This window comes from Lepisma saccharinum, chromosome 10 (assembly GCF_977018435.1).
Source record: "Lepisma saccharinum chromosome 10, izLepSacc3.1, whole genome shotgun sequence".
Classification (NCBI taxonomy): Eukaryota; Metazoa; Arthropoda; class Insecta; order Zygentoma; family Lepismatidae; genus Lepisma; species Lepisma saccharinum.
The window spans coordinates 57,226,573-57,245,080 of record NC_139238.1 but is presented as its reverse complement, the minus strand read 5'-3'; the positions used below and the strand labels follow the sequence as shown (position 1 = coordinate 57,245,080).

Sequence of the window (18,508 nt, the reverse complement as noted above, 5' to 3'; positions counted from 1 at the left end):
GCATGGCCGTGACGACTTTAAAATATAGTGGGAAGGACGTTTGGTAGATACATGGTATTGCTTTTGAACGAAATCTGTCAAGGAATTTCATATTGAAGTCTTATACCCTTACAAAACTTTGGAAAGTACGCTTGGGTCTGTTGAGAGTTTATGTTTCAAATACTGGACGAGAGAGACTGTGGAATTAGGAGGAATGCGTCTCTTTGCCTTAAAAGAAAACTAGATAACGTGTGCAAATAAACGCATGGTATGCAAGATGCAAAGGAAAGGTAAGGAATTTTCACTTCTAAATTGAGGTAATGCTTTATTTGCAAATATTTGAAAATTGAATTGCATTTATTCAGCTTCCAACACAAAAAGCAAAATGAACCAAACGAAAGGTTTCTCTCCACGTTTTCCAGCAGGCAGTGGCAAGCACCGTCGTGATTCCACTGGTGCGCCTATAGTCACATGTAAATTTTGGACTTAATACAAATTAACTTTCCCTTTATGTTTAATTCCCAATACTTCCTTTCCTTCCTCTGAAAAGTTGAAAAAATTAAATATGTCTTTATGTCGGGTAACTGACTAGATAAAAAGAGGAAGACAATTTTTACTAAATTTATATCTTTTTGCAAACTGACAATAATTTTAATTTAATAGGTTGCCAGTAATTTCAAAGGGCATTATGACGTTAACGCTTTTCCATCTTTATCTGTTTTGCTTGTCCGGCAGACCATTTGTCCTTAGCACCCAGAGAAACCCCAAGCCCCTTTTAAATTCTCTTTCTAATATATAATTTCTTTCACAAAGGTAAGAACTCCTAGAGCCACCAAAATGGTCACATACATCAACTATAGACGTGAATAAATCACTTAGGTTCTTCATGAAGTACTTGTCATTTTACATTGAATACTCGGTCAGTATATTTTATATTGGTACCTATCCGTTGAAAGAAATTATACCTACTGTACAGTCACGGACACTTCTGGGTTGTAACGACCCTATTGAAGAAGCACTGAAGCAAGCCATCCACGTCTGACCACCAAGCGCCTTGTGACTAGACAAGCCAACCAGCATTGCAATTCTGCGGCTTGTATAACAGTCACGGGTATACATCTCTGTAAATTGAGTAGTGATGCCAAAGAGAAATATGAGATGAAGATTGTCGATCGTAATGTCTCGTGTTCTCGACATGGAATAATAGTCGGTCCACGTTACGTTCCTTTATTTAATGTTGTTTGAGAACGAACTTAACGGACTGGGTTTATATTTTCACTCCTTGCATTACGGTAAATTCCATATTTTACAATTATATTAATGTGGCCGGGGTGGCTCAGTCGGTAACGCGTCTGACTACCATGCTAAAGGTCCCGGGTTCGATCCCCGGCCGGTTCAAATCCGGGAACTTTCCTAACGATGGAAGCGGCCCCGGCGCCCACCCAGCGTCGAATAACATGGGTACCTGGAGGAAACCCTGGGGGGTAAAGGCGGTCAGGGGCGTGATGCTGATCACATCACCCCCACTCACGACCGGATCAAGAAAGTGTGGGGCGTTACACCCACGCCCCCTATACGCCTTCATGGCGTGGTGCTATGCACAGGGGAGCACTTTACTTTTTTCTTTTTTTTACAATTATATTAATGCTTTGAACGAAAATAATGACCAGAAAAAACATCGAACACACGTTCACACCATTCTTCTCACACACATGCACGTTAAAACGCACACACAAAGCTAAGTTTTAACTTCCAAGTGAATGTCCAAATAACAGTAAATGGAGAAGCACGATGTGCGAAACATGGGATTTTTTACAGAAAGAATGCGTCTATTTGTGACATACGTGGTTTCTATTAATAGACAATGAAACAATTATGAGAGAAATTAACATGCATTTTTGTCTTCAGGTGCTGAGGAAGGAAACAGACTGACTGGAAAAAATAAAACATGGTGCTGTTGATAGAGTATTGGTTAGCGTACAGAGCTTTCATCAGTGAGGTCTAGGTTCGATTCCCACGAAGGACAATTTTTTTTATTCTTTTCTATTAGTGAAGAAGTATGTAATATTGTTTTCTAGGCATTTTGGCGAAAGGATACGCTTCAAATTTGTTCGTTTAATCTGTATTTTCTTTCTTCTAATAAGTTCTCTATGGCAATTGGATATTGCGATTCTCTATTTATGCGATGGATATTTTCTGAATGGTTACATAGCTATGATTCTCCAGTCACTTCCACCCACTTGCCTTATTTATTTACTTCATTTCATATCTAACGAAAACACACAGATGTAGTTAGAACAAGAAACACACCTCGCGTCGAAGGTTACAGACTCGAGTTCTGGATTTTTTGCGAGGGCGATTATTCTTGTGTGTCTGTTTATCATCTTTGTGAAAAAAATATTCCTCATTATTGCCGTGATTAACCTAGGGAGAGACCAAAGCGACTGAAATAACAAAAGTACAGAAAATGCAAGACACATCTGCCTAGGCATGTTATACCTTGGGAATTAGCAATCTGAAAATTAACTTGCGTTTCAGTCGACTACTTGCGAAAGAGTTTCGTCTTGTCTCGTTTGGAGTATTGGTCATTGTGTCGGAATAGTATGCGGGCAACCGGAGTTCGAGCCCCGCCGAAAGAAAGTCTTTTTTTTTTGTCTAATTTCATCCAACCATATTTATAAAACTGGGGTATCTGCAAAAACCTTTTGAATTGCTTGCCACTTCGTATGTTGGTAATCTGAAAGCAGAAAAGATGAAAATTTGATGTTCCGAAACGACGATGTATTTGTTTGTGTGTTTAAAAAACGCAGTTATTTATTAGCGAAAAACATGCAGCCACGTGATCATTGAGAACGCTTCCTAGTTGTCAGTGCTAATATGGCAGTAGCTACAGTCTGTCAACACACACCAACTTTCACGTTTCCCGTAAAATGATTACCTTTCCACGTTTCAAAATCATGAGTGCTGTCTAAAACAATACTTTGATACGTGCGTTTGCATGTTCGAATCTAAAGTAATACGAAACTTTTTTCCAACAAATGACATTGAAACCAGTAATAACTGTTTGCAATGTGATATTGATATCATATATGGAAAGAATAAAAATGGAGAATTTCGCTTAAAACAACTTATAAATAGGGAGCGGAAGTTGATGAAATGTCATCATTTTTATGACATCTCGGACACGATGCCCATTAAATATACACAATATTATACTTCATCTAGAACCCAAAAAAGGTAATTTTAAAGTGCATGTTTTTGCATTTGTTGCCATTTGTCGGGTTTTAAGTCATTTTCTCGGATTTTCGGCATTTACCCGTCATTTTTTGCAATATTCGGTATATTGTTTCATCATATTTTATCACTTCTTTCATTTTGGTAATATTCGTGAATATTTTCACCAAGGTATATATATCTGGCAGGATTGCAATTTACGAGCAAAAGAAATGCAGCACTGGTGACAGTCTTTGTTGTCTCGGGGGAAACCTCCAGGTGCCCGTCTGGGGCAAACTCAGATTTAAGATCAGATAAGGAGAGGCTTGAAATACCATAGCTAGACCCCGTTAGCACTGAAAATCCTCGTTGCATATTTTAATTGAATGTGCATGTGCTATCATTAGGTGACCTTTTTTTTAAAGCAAGATTGCATTTTTTTAAATTTCATTTTCATTTCAATTTTTAAACTGAAACTAACAAATTTAATGGTCATTTTTGGCATTTACATCATTTTTTCCCCATTTTTAGGATATTCTATATGTCATATACCTATATTTTTTAGGTCATCAACTTCCGCTCCCTACTTATAAATATATTAATTTATGTGGATACCTGATGTGAAACGTACGATGCACAATCAGAGAGCCTGAATGTTGCATTGAAAACTGCAGAGAACAATGAATTAAGTATTTTCAAAGTTAATAGTATCCTCGTTCTTCACCTTTTTCTCAGGTGTGACACATGTCAATTTCCTCTATATTCTCTGTATTCTCATTGGGACAAGCACCCACATCCATGCTTGAACCGAGTATTGGTAATATCGCACGCTAGCCAACAATTCCAGAGGAAAAGTTTGACACGTGGTTTAGTGGTTCCAAGTGGTTGGAATCCCACTTTAAACTATAGATCCAGTTTTCTTACTGTGCATAAAGTGGACTTAAAAAGAAGGAAAAATCGAGGAAAAGCGCTTGAGGGTTTCGATGAGTTCCAAGTGCCTTGATGAGGCGAAGCTATTACATGATTTTCAAGTGATCAAGTGGCCCCGTGCTAGCGGATAAGTTTGACGTACAGAAGGCTTTGAGTTCGATTCCCGTTCTATTGCCCTATGTTTTTTTAAACAACTCGAGCAACTAATTATTGCATTTTATTTAATAATTTATTGGAGTAAAAGTTAAATACATTTTTACTTTATTTTTGGGTGGAAATCTTTACTTTAGCGTTTTAAATTTTATTTGTGAAATTTATTTTTTACGATAGATTTTTTCACATTTCTAATCATTTTACAAACATACTCAATAAAATGTTATGCCTGGCGAAAAGTATACATTTCTTTTGAGAAAATGATCCAGAAATACATATAATACTATTCACAAGAAATTATCGTAATCGTTTGGAAAACAAAATTCAACAATTCGCACAGCAAATAAAATAAGAATGTTGGCAATAAATAAATTGAAATATATAGTCGCTCGAGTTCAGAAAAAAATTGGAGGCAATCAAACGGGAATCGAACCCAGTATCTCCTGCGTGTCAAACTAACACGCTACCAACCCACCACCTGGTCTTCTGTCAGTCGGACAATCTAATCGTCTTATGAGTAACGCTTGCTAAGTTTCTAATCTTTGAAGCACTTGTAATTATTGTTGTGTGTCACGGAGTTATGTTTACTGCAACATTTGAGCACACAATCCAAACATACGTAAATTTTATACACAGAAAACATGGGTTTTCTGCACATAATTACGGAGCATGCGCTCTGTCAAGGACTAGAAGGAACCTCGCAAAAGTTACTGAAGCTTGTCTTCGGTGCCGACAGTTGGCCCCGGAGTCACGTGGTATCTCGTTATCAGTCGACATGACCTTGAGCCTGCAGAACCAGCACACTGAAGTGAACGAATGTATTTTACGTGATTTGTAAGCTGGAAGAAAACATGCCACGCGTTACAACAGACAGAGGTTTGTCTTCAGCTTTGGACAGACAAACCACACTAGGCATACAGACAGAGTATGATGTAAGATAACAGAAATTATTTTTCCGTCTCCTCACACTGACAATTTCATTGCCTTTTTTTGGAGTTATTTGGCCACAGAAACGGAATTATATTATTGAAGTCGTATCTCGTGTGATGGCTTGGTTCAGTATGCTGATCAGGTTTTCTGACAAAAGCAGGACGAGCTACCCAAGAACAGTAATTGACTATCTTTTATATCTGCTTCCTTCATCATCCGGTATAAGGCAGACAAGCACATACCACAAACATGTGAGAGAACTATTGCTAATTTGGTAACTTGTCTTGCAATTGAATTTCTGTCATGAACAGCTGCAAAGAAACAAACGCTTTCCTTTTAAAGGATTACACTGAATAATTGTTATTTGATTAGGAAACTAAAATGACTTCAGTATTTACATGCAGTACACAAGAGATTCTAAACACACTCTAAAACATACTACTGTTCGTTTCAACGTATTATTTAAACAATCAAGACACAAAATAAAGGGCATGCTCAAGAAAAATTATGTTTCTTTGATTATCAAGTGCATTACGTGGTTAACATCAAGTTTGGATTTGCCGGTTATCCAAATATTATTAATTTTGAAAATAGTCTTTCAGTTGTCCTCCTCCGTAGCCGAGCGGGTTAAGGCGTTTACTCGTCTTGAGATCGTTCGCTGCGGGACGGCGTAGGTTCGAATCCGGCTCTGGTTGGAATTTATTCGGCCTACTGTATAGGGCCGTTGGCAACCCACTATCGTGAGGAAATTGTGGAGCTCCGAATGAGTGAGCGGTAACCCGGTCGAGAAGACCTACAACGCCTGGGGGTTCGTCGGGCTGACCACCCGTCACCCCAATACTGGTCTAAGATCTCCACACCATAACAGGTGACGGAGGAACAGTGTGGGAGGGAGACCAGCAGTCGGTAGGTAAGCCAAGGCCCTCCAAGGGCTGTAGCGCTGTGGGGTTATGGTTATGTTAGTCTTTCAGTTAGTGTAATGTGCCTGAAATTGAATGCCATATTTTTAACCGCGAACGTGTTTTGTTTCTTCAATTAAAACTTTTAGATTACAATTTAGTTCATCATACCAATCTGTGTCCTTGTCCCTTGTTTATTTATAGTTATAAATAAAATCCCATTGGAGCATGGAAAAACCTTTCACTGTTCATAAGTCAGTTATTGTTCTCTGCAGTTTTCAATGCAACATTCAGGCTCTCTGATCGTGCATCGTAAGTTTCACATCAGGTATCCACATAATTTAATATATTTATAAGTAGGGAGCGGAAGTTGATGACCTAAAAAATATAGGTATATGACCTATAGATGAAGTGTAATATTGTCTATATTTAATGGGCATCGTGTCCGAGATGTCAGTAAAAAGATGACATTTCATCAACTTCCGCTCCCAATTTATAAGTTATATTAAGCGAAATTCTCCATTTTTATTCTTTGCATATAGTAACCCACAGCGCGACAGCCCTTGAGAGCCTTGGCTTACCTACCGACTGCTGGTCTCCCTCCCACACTGTTCCTCCGTCACCTGTTATGGTGTGGAGATCTTAGACCAGTATTGGGGTGACGGGTGGTCAGCCCGACGAACCCCCAGCCGTTGTAGGTCTTCTCGACCGGGTTACCGCTCACTCATTCGGAGCTCCACAATTTCCTCACGATGGTGGATTGCCACCGGCCCTATACGTGGGCCGAATAAATTCCGACCAGTGTCGGATTCGAACCTACGATTCTATCCATATATGATATCAATATCACATTGCAAACAGTTATTACTGGTTTCAATGTCATTTGTTGGGAAAAAAGTTTGTTATTACTTTAGATTCGAACATACAAACGCAAGTATCAAAGTATTGCTTTAGACAGCACTCATGATATTGAAACGTGGAAAAGTAATCGTTTTACGGGAAACGTGAAAGTTGGTGTGTGTTGACAGACTTTAGCTACTGCCATATTAGCACTGACAACTAGGAAGCGTTCTCAATGATCACGTGGCTGCATGTTTTTCGCTAATAAATAACTGCGTTTTTTAAACACATACGCAAATACATCGTCGTTTCGGAACATCAAATTTTCATCTTTGCTGCTTTCAGATTACCAACATACGAAGTGGCATGCAATTCAAAAGGTTTTTGCAGAAACCTCAGTTTTATAAATAAGGTTGGAAAATTAGACAAAAATAGACTTTCTTTCGGCGGGGCTCGAACTCGGGTTGCCCGCATGCTATTCCGACACAATGACCAACACTCCAAACGAGACAAGACGAAACTCTTTCGCAAGTAGTCGACTGAAACGCAAGTTAATTTTCAGATTGCTAATTCCCAAGGTATAACATGCCTAGGCAGATGTGTCTTGCATTTTCTGTACTTTTGTCTTTTGTTATTTCAGTCGCTTTGGTCTCTCCCTAGGTTAATCACGGCAATAATGGGGAATGTTTTTTGACAAAGATGATAAACAGACAGACAAGAATAATCGCCCTCGCAAAAAATCCAGAACTCGAGTCTGTAATCTTCGACGCGAGGTGTGTTTCTTGTTCTAACTACATCTGTGTGTTTTCGTTAGATATGAAATGAAGTAAATAAATAAGACAAGTGGGTGGAAGGGACTGGAGAATCGTAGCTACGTAACCATTGAGAAGATATCCATCGCCTAGATAGAGAATCTCTATAGCCAATTGCCATAGAGAACTTATTAGAAGAATGAAAATACAGATTAAACGAACAAATTTGAAGCGTATCCTTTCGTCAAAATGCCTAGAAAACAATATTACATACTTCTTCACTAATAGAAAAGAATAAAAAAAATGTCCTTGGTGGGAATCGAACCTAGACCTCACTGATGAAAGTTCTGTACGCTAACCAACACTCTATCAACAGCTCCATGTTTTATTTTTTCCAGTCAGCGTCGTGACAAAATAGTCTGAATTTCTCGTTAGCAACAATACATGCAGAGAGACTGAAAGCGCTTATCGTTAAGCAGGACAAGTAAAGACTAGAGGTGCGCGTTTCAGAACATACATTGATAGCCTCACAGAAGAGCATGGAACAATTAACATTACGTCACGAGAAATTTGTTGAATCGTGGGAAGATTTCAAGCAACATTCAGTCGGAAATCGAACTTTTGCAAGATGAGTCATTACAGGAACAGGAAGGTCAAGAAAGGGAACACTTCGAAAATGCATACCTTGAGTTAGGGGCGCGCGCACAAACTGTACTCTAGTAGCACGAAACGTATAAAATTCACACTGAAGTGCCGAAAGATACGCAGGACAATATTGCAGTGAAATTGCCAGTGATAAATCTACCGTTATTCCATGGACATTATGATGAATGGTTGTCTTTTTTGACACGTTTCAAGCACTAATTCAAAACAATTCGTCATTGCAAGATATTCAGAAATTTTACTATTTGCGTTCTTCGCTGCGAGGGGAATCACTTGAAGTCATTCAAGCGCTCGAGATCTCTGCACAGAATTACGAAACGGCGGTTTGAAAACAAAAGGTACATTGTAAACAAACACGTAAAGCCATTGTTTGACTTACAGCCTGTAGAAAGGGAATCTGCTGCTGCTTTGAAGCGACTTCTAGACAGCAGCGTAGTGAAACATTTACGTGCTTTAAAATCGCTTGTTCAACCGACAGAAAATTCGGACCCTCTTCTTTTGCATTTAGTCAAAAGTAAATTAGATAGCGTTACTCATAAAGAATGGGAAGAAACAATTCCAGGTACAGAACTTCCGTCGATGTCAGAACTCGTTCAGTTTCTGCAACAAAGGTGTCAAGTTTTAGATGTCGCAGATAACAATCGGCCCACACGAAACAAACCTCTGCTTTGCAACATAGGCTCTTATTCTCAGAAGAGTGAATCGGAAAGTAAGAATACGTTCAAAGCAAAGGTTCGTATTTCAAACAATGAGAAAAAGTGCAGTGGCGCAACCACAGGTGGGCAGGGGGGCAATGCCCCCAACCTTGGACGGAAATGTATTCTAGGTGGATAAGGGGGGGCAAACATTGACGGCCAACGGTACCCGAAGGAGGCAATTACCACTCCCAATTCCAAATTTTATGCAAAATGAAAATACTTTTTGCAAAATATTCTTGCTCGCTTAGCTCGCAATGCCTGGTTCTGGTTTCCTTAGTCTTATCAGGTTCAGAGCCGTAGCGGAGGAGCCGGGATTCTTCCCTAGGATCCGAAAGATGTAAATGAAAAAGGTTCGAAAAGAGATAATGCCATGGCGACCCGTGAGATTATTTGCACCCTATTAAATCAAAATTGATTTCAGTCTGCAAAAAAAAAATTGGATCCAAAAATTTTCTTGCTCGCTTCGCTCGAAATTTTCCATTCTTCTATCTAATGCATTGTAAATTACCAAAGAGAGAAATAAGAATTCTCTTAATTGATTTTGTGTTAAATGCGTAAACAATTGTTTTGAGGAAAACGAGCGTGCACATTTCGGAGACAATGTATATAATTTTTTATGTTGGTTTATTGCGAAGTGGATGAATTGATTGTGTGATGTATTAAAAAATATAATGTAGTGCATATATGTATTAAGGAAACTTTGAAAACGTACACAGTTTAGTGTTGGCACGTTGCATATGTAGTTTCTTACGTATTTAACGGTGCTCCATGTTGCAAATGTGTGGAACATATATCGCGCATGAAAGTTATACATGTTAATGTAAAAACAAAATGAATGACAGTATATTCGGAATGCATTTGTCAAGAATTTTCCTTGTTTCAAAAATAGTTCGTGTGCTTGTTTTCCATGATTTATGTAATATTTAACGTGTTTAAAAATAATTCAAATCGTTTGTTCGAACACCAATGCTATAGCACCGACTACAACACCTGTTTTGCGTAATTTTCGAGAATAATAACGTCTTTGACATTACTACTACTACTACTACTAATAATAATAATAATGTTATAATAATAATTATTATTATTATTCGTACGTTTATACTTGTACTTGCCCCCCCTAGATAAAAATGTGTGGTTGCTTCTCTGCCAAAGTGCAGGTTTTGTAATCAAGCACACTTCATTTATCAGTGCACTTCCTTCAAAGCAAAATCAGTACCAGAGCGAATAACTGTAGTAAAACGTCTTTCACTTTGCCTCAATTGTTTGAAAGCTGGACATAGATCTGAGACATGCCCTTCAGGTAATTGTAAAATTTGCAATTAAAGGCACAATTCAGTACTACATTTTTCTCAGCAATCAACATCGCGCAGCACTTCTTCATCATCATCATCGTCGTCGTCTCAATCAGAAAACTACGTCACTACGAGTGCAGGACGGAGAGATACAGAATCCATTACATGTGTAACACAGAATACTCAGAAACAAACAAACATAATGTTGATTACAGCTGTTGTGTACGTTAGTAATGCACAAGGATCATATCATAGTTGTCGAGCGGTTCTCGATTCGGCATCGCAATCAAACTTTATAAGTTCGAGAATGGCGCAAATGTTGAAATTGAAAAGGACCAACAGAGTGTCTCACATAAATGAAATAGGCGCATCGGAATCAAAGATATGTTACAGCGTTCAAGCCACTGTCAAATCAAGATTCAATGCTTATTCTGCCACATTAGAATTTGTCGTTCTGCCTGAAATCACACAAGAACTGCCAGCACTTCCGATTAATATTGACAATTGGAATATTCCACAGAATATTCATTTGGCAGATCCACAATTCAATACACCTCAAAGAGTAGACTTACTGATCGGAGCGGGTTTGCATACGTAAAATACGTCTTGCACCAGGGTTGCCAACTCTACAGAAAACCACTTTCGGATGGATCGTGGGAGGAAAATATGATATTACGTCACATCATGCATCACCAAACGTATGTTGTCTAAGCATAGAAGAACGAATCTAGGATCAACTGCAAAGATTCTGGTCACTTGAAGAACAACTGTCAGTAAACGACAGCATAAGCAAATTAGGTGATTCGAAGGAAATAGCAACCAGAAGATTACATTTAATTGAGAAGAGGCTCGTCAAGAATCCAGAATTGAAGGATGCTTATGTCAATTTCATGAATGAATATGAAAGTTTGAGCCATATCCAACGTATTGAGGAAGATGGATATCACATTTCGGAATGTTTCTTACATAATCATCATTTTTTTACCGAAGAAACAAGCTCCACATCAAAGCATCGTGTTGTTTCTGATGCCTCATGCAAAACGTCCAGTGGATTATCACTCAACGATATTCTAATGAGAGGACCTACAATACCAAATGACATATTCGCTATTGTCATACGATTTAGGCAACACAAATACGTCATTACTTGTGACATTCAGAAAATGAATAGGCAAATTAAAGTTCATTCAGAAGATACTTGTCTACAGAAGATTATTTGGCGTTATGACCCACAGAAACCTCTCAAAACATTTCAGCTCTCAACAATGACGTATGGGATACCTTCAACACTATTTCTTGCCACTAGATGTCTTCAACAACTTGCATTAGATGAAAAACAGGACTCTCCAAAGGCTACATATGTCGTACTCAGAGATTACTAAGTTTATGATCTATAAATAAGTTTCAATACAAAGGGAGACATATTAGAATTGCGGAACAGCCTCATCGCATTATTACAACGTGGAGGATTTCAATTGAGAAAATGGTGTGTTAATGACCCAACGTTATTATCTCACATTTAAGCAGAACATTAAAAAACAAAACAAAATCACATTGACGAAGTACAACAACTACAAGGAGTTTAGTATTATTATTGAATCGAACTACCGATGCATTTTACTTCGCAATAAAGGATACAAATGGAAGTGAAAGAATTTCCAAAACATCTGTTTTATCCACCATTGCAGGTGTCTTCGATCCATTCGGAATAATAGGACCAGTCATACTCAAAGCAAAGGTATTTCTACAACATCTGTGCAGACTTAAACTAAATTGGGATGAAACATTACCATCATCACTGCATTCAGAACGGGATCACTTTCGCAAGAAAGTACCACAAATACAGAAACTTCATGTTCCCAGATGAATACTGACCGAATCAATTTCAGAAGCAGAGATACACGGGTTCAGCGACGCATCTGAGCTTGGTTATGGAGCATGCATTTACATTAAATGCAAAGATTCAAATGGACACATCACATCTACTTTACTTTACTCGAAATCTCGCTTTGCCCCTCTGAAGAAGGTAACTTTACCACGTTTGGAACTCTGTGGAACATTACTTCTTGCCAGACTCACACACAAGGTCACAGAAGCTCTAAAATGGACAGAAATCAAGATTATTTTATGGTCAGACTCTACTATTGTACTAGCTTGGCTGAAAGCGCCTTCATCACAATAGAAATTTTCGTAGCCAACAGAGATATCTGAAATACAGAAACTGACAAGCAGCTATGAATGGAGACACGTACGAACTCAAGACAATCCAGCAGATCATATTTCAAGACGCTTGTTACCATCACAAATGTCAAATGCTAAATCTTGTTGGCATGGACCATCATGGCTAACAAATAAAGTTATTGAACACAATGAGATTACATTTGAACCTCAGAAAGTGCCTGAACAAAGGAAAACTACAGTCGCATTAACAACTACAAATTCATTTGAGTTACTTGAACGATACTTCACGTTACAAAAATTACAGAGAGTAACAGCATATTGCATGAGATTCACACACAACTCACGAAAGTTACAGAACGAACGACAGTTTGGACCATTGACAACATCTGAACTGCAATCACCTATTATATGCGTAATAAAACTTACTCAACAACAAGAATTTCAGCAAGAATTGCAATCTCTCAAGACTAAAACGCAAGTACCCAAGTCAAGCAGACTACTTAAGTTAAATCCATTTCTTGATAAGATCAAGTATTTAAGGTGGGCGGAAGACTTACAGCATCTGATAATACACATGACCAGAAATATCCCATTGTTCAACCTGCAAACTCCAGATGATCTACTTTGATAGCTGAGAATGAGCCCAGAAGACTACTCCAAGCTGGACCTCAACTTCTGCTGACGTCACTAAGACAATCGTATTGGCCCATCAGTGGACGTAACTTAACCAGAAAAATGCACACAACGTGAATTACGGGAGTTACAAACATTGTTCATGTCACAAGTTCATCACGAAAAGATTCAGAATTTCCTAGCTTCGGACAACATTGAATGACATTTCATACCCCCAAGGTCAGCAAGTATGGGAGGTCTCTGGGAAGCTGCAGTGAAGTCGCTGAAGCATCATTTGAAGAGAGTAATAGGAAACACCTCATTCACTTACGAATAGACTTACATATCTAACACTCATCGAAGCTTGCTTAAATTCTACACGCTTGACTCCTTTATCTAATGACCCGAACGACCTCAACTTTTTAACTCCTAGTCATTTTCTGATTGGTGAGGCACTCACTACCATTTCAGAACCTGATTTGAACTTCATTCCAGTGAATAGACTATCCAGGTGGAAGCATATTCAACAGTTATATCAACATTTTTGGAACCGGTGGTCACATTAATATCTAACAAATCTTCAACAACGATCCAAATGGAAACGGAAGAACACTAATCTACGAGTTGGAGACCTGGTCTTACTCAAAGAAGACAACCTTCCCCCGCTTGAGCTGGAAGTTAGGAAGAATCACCGAGCTACATCCTGGAGGTGATGGACTTGTTCGGGTGGTGTCCATAAAAACAATTCAAGGCCAGGCGAAGAAAGCAGTCGTGATGCAGTGCCCCCTTCCTGTGTAGTGTAACCAGTGTAACCTATTTAGCTTGAAGGCAGTGCCATCACGATCGGCGGCATGTTCCGTCAATCGCAAAGCAGTGTGCAAAAAGCCAAAGCGCCCTCTCTTGGCTTTAAGTAGTAACAAAAACAATAGATCATCGTCGAGCATACAGCAGAGAAAGACACCTGCACGCGAAAGGATCGCTTTTCACAACGCTATGTACTTTCATGTATTTTTATGTAGAGTTTACAGTTTGCTCATGCTTTATATACAATAAAGCCACGTATAATCAGTACACGAGTGTTTTTGTCATAATCTCAGCGGTACGGATGCACAACAGTCCTGAACCGCAACAAGTCTAAAATTTCATATTTGTCATATTGCACCAAGTATATATGAGTAAAATAAGTGAAAGGAAATCCGTGACTATGAAGCAACTTCTTGTCCTTCAATATTGTGAAGTCATGTGGATTGACCCACATATTGTGCTGGTCTGAGCGGTAGCGAAGGGGTAAGCAATTTAAAAGCATGAGACTCCCAGGGTTAATTCTCCTCCGTTACCACTCCAAGCAACCAATGGGAAAGGGTTGCTGCCATTTGGGGATGGCAATAAGTAAAGAACTCCCTGAAACCTGCTAAAAACTTATAAATTGATTATTATTGATGACAAAGAGTATAAAAAAATAATCAAGTATCTCACATAGAAAACAAATACTCTCATCGCCATAAGTTAAGTTTAGAGGAATCCCTCACCTTATTAATTTTGTGGTGCACCATATCGACTCACTTCCAGGTCAATTCTTACTCACACGCAGCACGGTTCTTCCTTTGGATGAAAAGCGGGTCCTGAGTTTGTGATCCGTCGTGGAAGGGGATAATGAGGGGGAGAATAGACACTGGTCACGGCTCAAGGTTCCAGCTTACTTGTGCCTTCCTCCGAGCAGAAGATTGTTCCGGCTTCGAACATCGGGAGGCGTTTTGTTCTTTCGGCTGGGGTGGAGTACTATCAACCTCTCTCTGTCCTTAAACTCAGCAGCGCCACCTGCCCACCAGTCGCACTTCATCTTCTCGTCTCCAAATCGTCGCCTCATCCTTGTACTCAAACACGAAACGTTTTCCACAACTTGAATACACACCGTCACTCCTGTCACCTCTATCTCGTAAGATTCTCAAACACACTGTGTTCCGTAAAACGCATATTCATCCCTCTTCCAACGAAGTTTGGAAAAGGAATGAAAAAGCCAATCAGTCTGTCATTTCTATCGCCCTTTGACTCCTCTGTCCTCCCTTGGACCAGTTGTCGACCGTCTATCATTGTTCCTACCTTTTTAACGGTTTTTAACAAAAAAAAGAACCAAATAAAAGTCACTTCTTGGAGATCCCCCTTTTTCACGCAACACACACCACTGCTAACTCGTGTCCTTATTTACCCCTAGTTTAGTTCCTGTATACATTCTTTGTGGTAACTTTTGTACTCTATTATTACATATATAACCATACTTCACTCGTATGCAATGAATATAGGATTATATTATTAATTAATTGTCCAAATTATTTCAGGGAAAGTTTAGTAACTTATATAGTGGTTTGGCTGTATTGGGTCATGGGGTGTCGCTCGAATGTAGGGGCTGGGGTAGCCCTACGGCCTCTCTGTCTTCTGGGGTGAAAAATAAAATAAGAAACAAGCAACAGCCGAACTGGGAACAACGAAGGAAAAATGTGCTGGCATGCCCACGAGGAAAGGAAAATAAAAAAAAATATAAAACATATATGCATCATATTAATAATAATAATAAATAAATAAAATCGCACAGTACAATATATACAGGGTTATTCAAAAATAATGGTACAAAAGTAAAGTTAATTTATTTTTAAGTGAAAAGAGATACAAAAGCAATTCTGGTGGGAAAGAAGAAAGGAAGATTGTAAATTTAGGTAGGCAATTACAAATGTTTGATATGAGCACACTGGGTAAAACTGCAGATGTCAAGACGATAATCCATTTCTTGCCAGACGCGTTCCAACATATCCTCTGTTATGCAGAAGGTCTGGCGTTTTTGGCATATCTGTGTTTTTCAGCGCCTGCATGAGTTTCAATTTGTATGGTTTAAAGCATAGACGCTTTCTTAGAATACGCCATACAGTGGGTTGTGGCACATTAAGTTCTTTACTTGCTTGGTTTGTCGATTTTCTGGCACGAAACCTATCCACTGTCTCCCTCGACGTTCCTGGTCGACCGGGAATTTTCCTACTGCACAGACATCCAATTGATTCAAACTTCAGCACCCAGCGTGTAATACAGTATGCGGTGTTCGTTTCTTGAATTTCGCACGAAAGTGTCTCTGAACTGTAACAACTGAACCTGTTAGTGCAATTCCATTACGGAATATGCTTGCTCTTCCTTCGTTGTTGCCTATTTAGCTATCAACAACAAGTAGCGCCTCTAGCGGATTTTACGTCAACTACAACCACAAGCTATAAATTACAACCTTCCTTTCTTCTTTCCCACCAGAATTGCTTTTGTATCTCTTTTCACTTAAAAATAAATTAACCTTACTTTTGTACCATTATTTTTGAATAACGCTGTATATATTGGATAACATTTGTAAATAATTCAGAATAAACCAAAAATAGGTCTTGAAGCTATATTGGTAAGAAATTATCATGAGATGTATCATAATATTAATCGGATAGTTCTGGTAAGTTACGAAGTTATCAGGAGCTAGCTCATTGATTTGATTCTTTCAATCCCTGAAGATGGAAGCGTCGTCAACACTCGGAAGTCTAGATAACTTTTCCAGAACTCACCTAATTTCTTTCTCTAAGAATTCCATTTTTCGTAGTTGGGGTTAAGATGACATAATAATTCTTCAAATTTGTAAAAGTGTCTCACAACTACCATATTTAAAATCTTAATATTTCGTGTTACCACATGAGTATGAGGAGAGAAACTCACCTGCAGGTCTTGTTTTGGCAGATATGATGAGAGGAGCCTCAGGATTCCATCCTCCTGATGACAAGACGTAAACACGAACATCGTATTCCGTGTAAGGCATTAGGTTCCCAACAAAGGCTGTCGTGCTTCTCGCTCTACTCCTCAGTCGCGAGGAGTTTTCTCCGAGGGTCCTCACCTCGTACATGTATCCTGCGAGAAAGCCATTTACGAGAGAACAGTTTCCTGGAGGATTCCATTTCAGGACGAAGCTTGTGTTGGTACGATTAACCACAGGATTCTCACTTAATTCTGGAGCGATATCTGGAACTGCAAATAAATAAATCCCGAAAAGTAAATTGAAACAACCACTATGCGGTATAACTTATCTGTTGAACGTAAAAACGAAAATATTTAGTTATCAGTTCCCAGTGGATAAGTGTATTCCTATCTCAAAAAACGCTTTTACTGTGGGATAAAGTAGAAACCTACAGTGAACGTTCAACTGCAGAAAGAGAAGGAATGGATTTGTAAAGATGCAATCACTTGGCAAAGCCAGTTTGTAACTTGTAGTTTTCTTAATACTCTTAATGGTTTGAGGAACAGAATAAAACCTACGTCCTCTTTCTAGCAGATTACCATCGATAATCTCTATAAATTATAATTACTAATAATTACACTAGGAAACAAATTTTGGGTAATTATTTGTTTATCTGATTTTTGGTGACTTTTTAATATTTCATTTTGTGTTACGTACAAACGACATATTTAATATTAAGGTCAAAATTTCCAGCAAGAGAGAATTTTGTCGAAATAATGAACTGTAAAACACCTCTCTGCGTAGATTGTGAATAGCCTTAGCCCACACATTTGAATGAGCATATATTTTATGGTATTAAATAATGTTGCTGACCACTTGGAACGTAACCACCTTGGAACTAGGAATACCGAACAGGATAGGTGCAAAAATTCCCCCTGTGGGAAAATCGTTACATTCACTCAAGTCGACACTACAACACATTCCGTGGCTATAATATATTCGACATCCTTCTTAAAAACAGCCGTTGATATAACCTCACACCACTCAATCATTTACCCAATGAATTGGAAAATGACGGAAATTTCTTAAGACGTCTGCAGGAAATAAGAAATCAAATGACAATATAGTACTAAACCTTAACATTAATTGTTACTGCATTATGAGCACGATATGAAAAGAGAATATAATAATATAAGAATATAAACAAATAAACTGCAAATTACATTAAGGTTGTAGATTACAGGTATATTTATATTTATCAATATTAAAAGTGATCAATAATACTTTTCGTTTATGTGAAAGGGATTCACCAAGAACTAATGTCCAAATATAATCGTCTATAATTGTGGTGTTCCAGCATCATCGATATCTATTCTACATGGTATCTTATTTCTTGCTGAAAAAACTAAAAATGCTTATCACTGGCATCTGCTAAATTCTGACATAAACGAGTACAGAGGAATTACAATTTCGAGGTCATTTTGCAACTCGGAAGCTGATGATAGTCATGAATCAAAGAACCCACTATTTGCTTGTAGTTTTCACTTTCCTTCTTACCATGAAACCCTTTCACAACAGCCCGGAAATCCTCCCAAATATTCCTTTCTTGTAAAGT

The 18,508-nt window shown here is 38.5% G+C and overlaps 1 protein-coding gene across 1 annotated transcript in view; it reads right to left on the bottom strand.

Moving 5' to 3' along the window:
* Positions 1-18,508, bottom strand: part of LOC145994362 (protein sidekick-1-like) — a 104,448-nt gene that overhangs the window by 36,016 nt on the left and 49,924 nt on the right. Inside the window, exon 9 of the mRNA XM_083130477.1 lies at positions 16,878-17,183. Within this exon, the coding sequence (XP_082986603.1) occupies positions 16,878-17,183 (306 nt within the window). The remainder of the gene's footprint in view (positions 1-16,877; positions 17,184-18,508) is intronic.